Source organism: Alosa pseudoharengus, unplaced genomic scaffold (genome assembly GCF_046254945.1).
Source record: "Alosa pseudoharengus isolate Yale_2024_CS ecotype anadromous, Long Island Sound unplaced genomic scaffold, YU_APseudo_1.1 YU_APseudo_1.1_scf_19, whole genome shotgun sequence".
NCBI lineage: Eukaryota > Metazoa > Chordata > Actinopteri > Clupeiformes > Clupeidae > Alosa > Alosa pseudoharengus.
In genome coordinates this window covers 14,551,671-14,559,235 of record NW_027468657.1, presented here as the reverse complement: position 1 = coordinate 14,559,235, position 7,565 = coordinate 14,551,671, and the positions used below count along the sequence as shown (strand labels likewise).

Genomic DNA, 7,565 nt, shown 5'->3' with positions numbered 1-7,565 from the left:
GAGAGAGAGAGAGAGAGAGAGAGAGAGAGAGAGAGAGAGAGAGAGAGAGAGAGAGAGAGAGAGAGAGAGACCGTTAAGGAGTTGAAGGTGCCACATTGACAGCTTAAAGCATTATTTATAATATATATCTTCAAATCTTACACAGCCTGTCCCACACCTGGCTTCATGCCCGTTTTAAGATTGGTAAATGAGTGGAGAAATAAAGCGGTGTTAACATAACTATTTTTAGCAACTCACTTGAGGGCTTTGGTGTAGTCCTTGGCATGGTAGTACTCCTCTCCCATCTGAACCACTGTACGGAAAAAAAGAGGGAAGAACATGCTCACATCTTATTCATGTGATACTGCAATAGTATTATAATAATAGTATTATTGTCACGATAAACAGATCACTTCACAGTTGGGCTGCGATACAAGATGTTGTCTTTTAACTCATTGAATGCCAAGCTGTTTTCGGAAGCTTTGTCCTAGAGTGCCAGCAATCTAGACCATTGTTGATGATTTTTGTACAGCCACAGCATATTCTGTGTTATAACTATGAACACATACAATGGCTCGTTTAAAAGGTGAGACATTAAGCTCTCAGTGGGTGCAAACCGTGTATTTCTACATGCCTCTGATCCTGAGAAATCCCAAGCTAAACAGTGTGGCTAGTTTTCATCAAAATCGCAGTTTTTTTCTAGAAATGGAGATATAACGTCTTTCATGAAATATTAAGTGTTGCCTGTAAACTTTCCGGGAAGTGATCAGCGAGACCTGGCGAGACTGCCACCTAGTGATAGACCCACGAAAATGGCCTGGTTTTGAGATGACATGCATTCGACCCAAATCGGCAAACGAGTTATGATAAAATGTCCAGATAAAATGTCCAGATTGTGCGTTTTCATGAGTTTTCGATCGTCATATATTTCATTTCCATTCATCACAGAGTTCCCAAAATCACATATAAGGTGTGTTAGAGTGTCTAGTTTCGTAATTAAAAAAAAAAAAAGCTAAAAACGTAATATTACGCTTTTGGCACTCAATGAGTTAAAGAAAGCAAAATGCAAATTCCTTTTCTAAGACCCTTTAGTACAGTTTTGTTTGTATGGTATGTGTGAGGCAAGTCAAATAATAAAACAAACACGTATGCCTCAAAACTCCACCAAAACTCACTTAAGTGGCTCTTCATTCGTGGACACTTGTACTTCTTGAACTGGGCTACAGCATTGCTAAGCAAAGCAATGATAAGCTCCTGCAAAACACACACACACACTGAATGAACCAAACAGACATAATGAACTACAGGCATGCTGAGTAATGAAAATGTTAATAAATGCATATTTATTAGGCTAGTTGACCATTACAGCCAGTAACCAAAAAAAGAAATGTCCTTAAGTAACCCTGAGGAATGACATTATGTTTACATCCTTGGTCAATCTATGACTATGGTGAGACTGGACAATGGATGAATAATGTTATTAAAAGAGGAATCAATATAATTAGTTATTGGAGAGTTTAATTAGCAGTGGGGCACAACACATGACTTTACTTGGTACTGAGCAATCTCAGGAGTGTTCATTAACCTTCTCCATCTACACATTGACAAGGATGTTCAAAGGTGTCGACATGTGACAGAGATGATTCCCCCGGTTTTACAGTTGGCTGGAGAGGTCATGTGTGACTGTAGTGAGTTGTTCCATTGTTTATTAATGTTTTTTCCTCCATACTGGGGTGACATATATCATGTGTGTGCATGTGTTTTTGTGTGTGTGTGTGTGTGTGAAGCTCTAACCGAGTGAGGTACCGGTATATCTTTTTCCTTCATCTGGAGTGTGTGTGTGTGTGTGTGTGTGTGTGAGTGTGTGTGTGTGTGGCTTTAACCGAGTGAGGTATATCTTTTTGATGTGTGTGTGTGTGTGTGTGTGTGTGTGTGTGGGCTGTGCTGGGCCTTCAACAGGCCTGTCTTCTCCCTGTGTGTGTGTGTGTGTGTGTGTTTGGTGTGTGTGTGTGTGTGTGTGTGTGTGTGTGTAGCTCTAACCGAGTGAGGTATATCTTGTGTGTGTGTGTGTGTGTGTGTGTGTGTGTGTGTGTGTGTGTGTGTGTGTGTGTGTGTGTGTGTGTGTGTGTGTGTGTGTTTAGCTCTAACCGAGTGAGGTATATCTTTTTCCTTCATCTGGAGAGCCAGAATGCCCAGTTTCTCTTTTTCTGCGTCTGGAGGGTCAATACCTGAGTGAGAGTACGGTAAGTGACAGTGTGAGAGAGCGTGAAAATGGAGGAAAGCTAGAAAAACACAATAACAGGCCTAACAAAACTCTCTCAGAGACATTACAAGGACACAAGTAAAGCATGTCGAAGTTGTTTTCCTTCAGACATGTTTTCATTTATTCACTTAGGCAAGATATCACAGTAAGATATACATTTTGTTTGTATGCATTAAATGAACTACTTTTCACATATACACAGGAGAGATGTTCAGTTCCTAGTGCAATAGGTACAGTAGGGGATTTCACACAGTGGCCAACTCTAAAATTTACCCTTCAGAGAACAGTGTCATTGCTTCTAATCAGTGGCTTTTTAACTATAGCTTTATCCTGTATTTGTTTCTTTCTGTGATCTTTTTTCCTGCTTTCTGTTATTCTTCACTGTTTGCATTTATGAAACATTTATCTAAATTTCTGACCACTTTGACCAGGAGTCCCTGACAGAAGAGATAGTAGGTATATCTAAAATAATAAATAATAATTTATAAAAAAAACATAGCAGTGTTGATCGAGACGTGACCACAGGCTACTCACTCTGGTGGCCCTGCCTCCAGGATCTCTGGCCGTAGAAGTCCAGTGCTCCCGCTGTTGTCTCCAGAGGCTCGGGGGCTGGGTAGGCCACACTGGGCTGGAGAGGAAAAAAAGAGTCAGAACTTTAATAAGAGTCAGAACTCCCATTTGAACATAATTAGAGCCAGAACTCCCATTTGAACATAATAAGAGTCAGAACTCCCATTTGAGCATAATAAGAGTCAGAACTCCCATTTGAGCATAATAAGAGTCAGAACTCCCATTTGAACATAAGTCAGAACTCCTATTTGAACATAATAAGAGTCAGAACTCCCATTTGAACATAATAAGAGTCAGAACTCCCATTTGAACATAATAAGAGAGTTGCGCTCCAGTGTCGGCCGCTGCTGCTGTACCTCGTGGCTGCAGAGCTGGCCTGCCTGCTGCTTACGTTCCTGGGCGTAGTACGCCGCCTGCTGGTAGTAGAAGCCAGGGTTCTGGGTCTGGATTGCAGTGAGGCCGAGCTTAATGGCCTCATCAAAGAGATCCCCAAAGGATTGAAACCTAGAGTGAGGTGGTGCAGAAAAAGTGCAAAAGGAGACTTGAAAATGTATTGGAAGATGTCAGCTAATTATTCATGGAATATATATTGGAAGGTTTCTATTTATAAGTGCATCACACTTGAACAAAAAAAAAAATCCTGTAACACATACAAATGTCTGTATTTTGTATACATAGTATTTGAAAATTCATCAAAATGCATCTGATTCTAAACATTAATAAACTACAAATAAAAAAAAAATCCTATTTTCAAATTAAATGAAGGATTGTCTATACTGCTCAAAAAAATTAAGGGAACACTTCAATCATACACTCGATCGGTACTCTGACACTGTTTGGTTCTGAGGACAAGTAAAACTTTTGAGGCGAGGCGTTTTATTTTGCAGGAACTGTGAATGTAGTTTGTCAATGGAGAAAAGGATGGAAGGTTTCAAAAAAGTGTTTTAACAATAGTGGAAAACTGTAAGTGTTCCCCTAATTTTTTTTGAGCAGTGTATATTTCACTATGCAGAGAATCAATGAAGCCATTCTTGCCACAGTCCTTTGCACGACTTCTCCAAACTAATCAAAACCTCTGTTACCGGGTTAAAACCACTCAACACTTATAATAAATCTGATATAAATTAATTCTAGACTCTACTATTTCTGCACTTATCTTTTCTAGACAATACATTCTATACTCACTCAACACTTTCCACAGTAGACCAACAACACATTCTTCCTGTGCTGCATATTTGAGCAGTCCAGTAACACCACACAGTTTATCTTTAAAATACATCATACAACAGACTTTCTATACACACCAACCACCAGGTCAGGTCTGGCTTTATTTATACCACACAGTTTTCATACTTCAGTTTCTTGTTCTTGTTCATGTTAATATTTTCATCTAGCAGCTTTTAATTTACATTAGCTAACAGTTGCTTGGTGCTATCAAACAGATATGAAAATGGTCCGGAGCACAGAGGTCTCTTACTGTTTGGACATCCAGGCGGTGTGCTCGAACGCCAGCTCGGCGCTGCCTATCTTCTTCTTACACAGGTCGATGTGCTTCCTGAACTGAGCGATGGCATCCAGGGGGGTGTTGTGCTGGAAGCACAGCCTGCAGATCTGAAGGGGACACAAACATATGTGACGGCCAACGTGAAGACATCAGACTTGGACTTCCTCTTTCTGAAACGCTCAGCACATTTAGGACAATGCCATTTGATACCCCCACAGACAGGATATGCAACTGTGTTGAAACACCACCTCCACACCACAAGCCAAGTGATAATTCTGCTCTTATTTACAGCAACAGTATGGACGTGTTTACAGTTTTTGAAGGTTGTTTTGTAGATAGCTAATTTCTGAGTCCTATTTATTTTGACGGTGTATGGTTATGTGTGGAACAAACCAAAAATACATTCCTTTCACTCCCTCTAGCTGCCAAGGTTATATATTATGCACTGCTATGGTTTGAGTCCCTACCAACCCTGCAAAAACATAGGAAGAGCTTTTACTGGATGATAGCCCTAAATACTGTATATAATGCCATAGGCCATAGGTTTCATCACGGTCAGCTCAGCTCTTGTTCTTTTGTTAGTGTTTGCCAAGCAGGCCTGTCCTTTGCGCAATCAGGTCCAAAAAACACCATTTAAAAAAATAAATGTTTAAGTTTACCTTGTAGTTGATGAAGCCAGCCATGGTCTTGATCTCCAGCATGTTGGTTTCATGAACGCGTAGCTCATGGACAAGGCCATATGCTGTTCTGTAGTACCTGCAACATGGAGAGGACATTTAGTTCCCAGCAGTAAGAGCTGTCAAGATGTTAATTGTGTGTTTTATGTGAGGGGAGGCTTACTTAAGTGCATTCTGTGTATCCTGCTTGAGCTCACTGAAAAACCCAATCTTAAACTGATGCCTCACAAACAGTAACTGTAATGAAAAATAGTACAAAATGTATAGACAAATAGATATCATCACAAATTGTACCATTATGTGCCACTTCAGTAATTTAGGAACAGGTGAAGCAAGGTAGTCAAAAACAGTATACCTGGTGTGTCGTTTTGTTAAGGAACTCCTTGTGAGACTTGACTCTTCTTATTTCTGTATAGTAGTATGTCTGGGCATGTTCATAGAAGGCATTCTCTAATCTAGAAAAAAGCTTTATGCATTAAGTGTTAAATCAAAGCACATTCATATCATTTTATTCTATCCAGATGAACCGACATACATAAGGTTAACACAAATCCCAAACTGAGAAATACTCCCAAAATGCTTTTAATGCCTTCCTGACAATCTACACAGTCATCTTTGCAGTCTACAATAAGTACATAGTGTGACGTCTCACCTGATGATGTACCCCACAAGGTGGTCAGTGTGGGGGAGCACAAAGAGTGACTTCCCTGACAGGTCACAGGCATTACACAGGGCGGCAGCACGCTCCGAGGCCACTACATCCTCCCCTTAAACGACAACGTGAGGTCGAGAGGTGAGCGTAACAACAGATTACAGTAGCCATAGAACTCATGGAAATGCCCAAAATATCAGAAGCATCTAAAACTGTATTAGGACAAGCATTACCTGGAGGAAGAGGTGTTTTCTTCTGGATTAAGACTACAGCGACCTTGGTGTTTCTGCCTTGCAGACTTGTTCTGTTTTGTCAAACATAATCAAAGATCAATTTATAATATCCTCAAATTCTCTGTATTTTACTGTATGCATGGCTTAAAGCAAGGAAAATGTATGTGCCTGAAGTTATCAGACATTTTTAAAGACATTATAATAATAACAATAGATTTCCCAATCTTACATGGCCTGGCCCAATCCTGAATTCTAGCAGTGTCACAGTGCTATAACTTGTTCTAAATGAATGGTATTATGAAGAGTGTAGAAAGAGGTACTGATATATGTTCTTTGTGTCAATTAATACTTTCCAGTCAAAGGAACTGACAACACTCAAACAAACAAGCTACCTGACAATCTCCACTTTGGTGGCGCATTCCGACTGCTTCTCCTTCCACTGGGCATCATCCCAGTCCAACTCGTAAAAGAGCACCACCAGCGCTGGGACAAGGTTCAAGTGCTTATTCATCCAGCCAGTCTTCAAAATCCCTTTTGGGATGTACCACTCATAGGAGGTTCTCTGAGGGGACAGGACCACAATAAATAATTTCAATAACTAGGCCTAAGAGTGGATAGCTGTTCTGAAGTGATCATTTGACATACTTTTGTGCGGCACTTTGGATACTCATGGTCTCCTGGCAGGACTTTGAAGGAGATGGGCACACGGTCAGCTCTCCGGTTGGCACAGAATGCGTCCCAGATGGCCCGGTGCACAGCATTGTACACCACATCCAGACCCGTCAGTGCCACGAAAGCCATGGGCCTGCAGCATAGCTCGGGGGGCAGGTCCCACTGCGTGGGGCTCATCATAACAGTAGCGAAAGGCCAGGTCTGCGAAGGACATGACATCATGACTGTTGATGCAAACTAGACATGAGTGATAAACTATGTGAAGGGCGAGATCACCCTGAAACATCTTATTTGTCAAAGGTTATGGATTAGCTAATGTTACAACTACATACGTTTCTAGTTAGTTCACTGTGGCTAGCAGCAGGGTAACGTTACACGAAATATATCCACCACAGTCATGGTGGTTTGACTGACAAACAGTTAAACAATGAAAGAGAAATGCTGAGGCTCTCACAGGTGAAAATCATACCCTAGAGACGGAAGGAAATATCAGCTGACATTCAAAACAAAGCTGCTGCTAAGCTAATGCTACATTGCAAACTAAGCACTATTCAATATAATTATGTCAGTCTATATATATATATGTTACATCGAACTTTCAGTCTACCAATATCTCACTGATATAATAATAATAATACAAATGCATGTCAGTTCTAACAACAAAATTAGTGGACTGTTATCGATAGTAACATTAGCTAGCTGACACGGAACAACACTTGCTAGCCTAAAAACGTATTTACCTCTCAAAAAGGTGTACAGTCGTTCGAAGGTATATACTCCAAATGTGATCTGGCTTTATGTGTACACTACCTCTTATCTTGCACACAGACTTAATACATTGTCTTGATGGTAAAACCTTTGTATTTTTAACGGTATGGTCTGTCAACTTGTTAGCTACGTGGCTAACTGAAAACCTCTTCCGACAAGCTTGCCATATGACATCTCTTACGTTGGTAATGTGCGTTATAGCAAGTCACTATGATTGCCACCTACTGGCAGGGAGGAACGCCGACCC

General features: G+C 40.6%; 1 protein-coding gene across 1 annotated transcript in view; it reads right to left on the bottom strand.

Moving 5' to 3' along the window:
* Positions 1–7,475, bottom strand: part of trappc11 (trafficking protein particle complex subunit 11) — a 15,683-nt gene extending 8,208 nt beyond the window's left edge. The window contains exons 1-14 of the mRNA XM_076291809.1: positions 7,291–7,475; positions 6,524–6,751; positions 6,271–6,440; positions 5,879–5,949; positions 5,646–5,760; positions 5,349–5,448; positions 5,157–5,230; positions 4,976–5,072; positions 4,290–4,423; positions 3,169–3,316; positions 2,777–2,870; positions 2,128–2,207; positions 1,155–1,233; positions 238–292 (exon numbers count right to left, since the gene is read on the bottom strand). Of these exons, the coding sequence (XP_076147924.1) occupies positions 238–292; positions 1,155–1,233; positions 2,128–2,207; positions 2,777–2,870; positions 3,169–3,316; positions 4,290–4,423; positions 4,976–5,072; positions 5,157–5,230; positions 5,349–5,448; positions 5,646–5,760; positions 5,879–5,949; positions 6,271–6,440; positions 6,524–6,730 (1,424 nt within the window). The 5' untranslated portion in view covers positions 6,731–6,751; positions 7,291–7,475. The remainder of the gene's footprint in view (positions 1–237; positions 293–1,154; positions 1,234–2,127; positions 2,208–2,776; positions 2,871–3,168; positions 3,317–4,289; positions 4,424–4,975; positions 5,073–5,156; positions 5,231–5,348; positions 5,449–5,645; positions 5,761–5,878; positions 5,950–6,270; positions 6,441–6,523; positions 6,752–7,290) is intronic.
* Between the last annotated feature and the right edge of the window lie 90 nt (positions 7,476–7,565).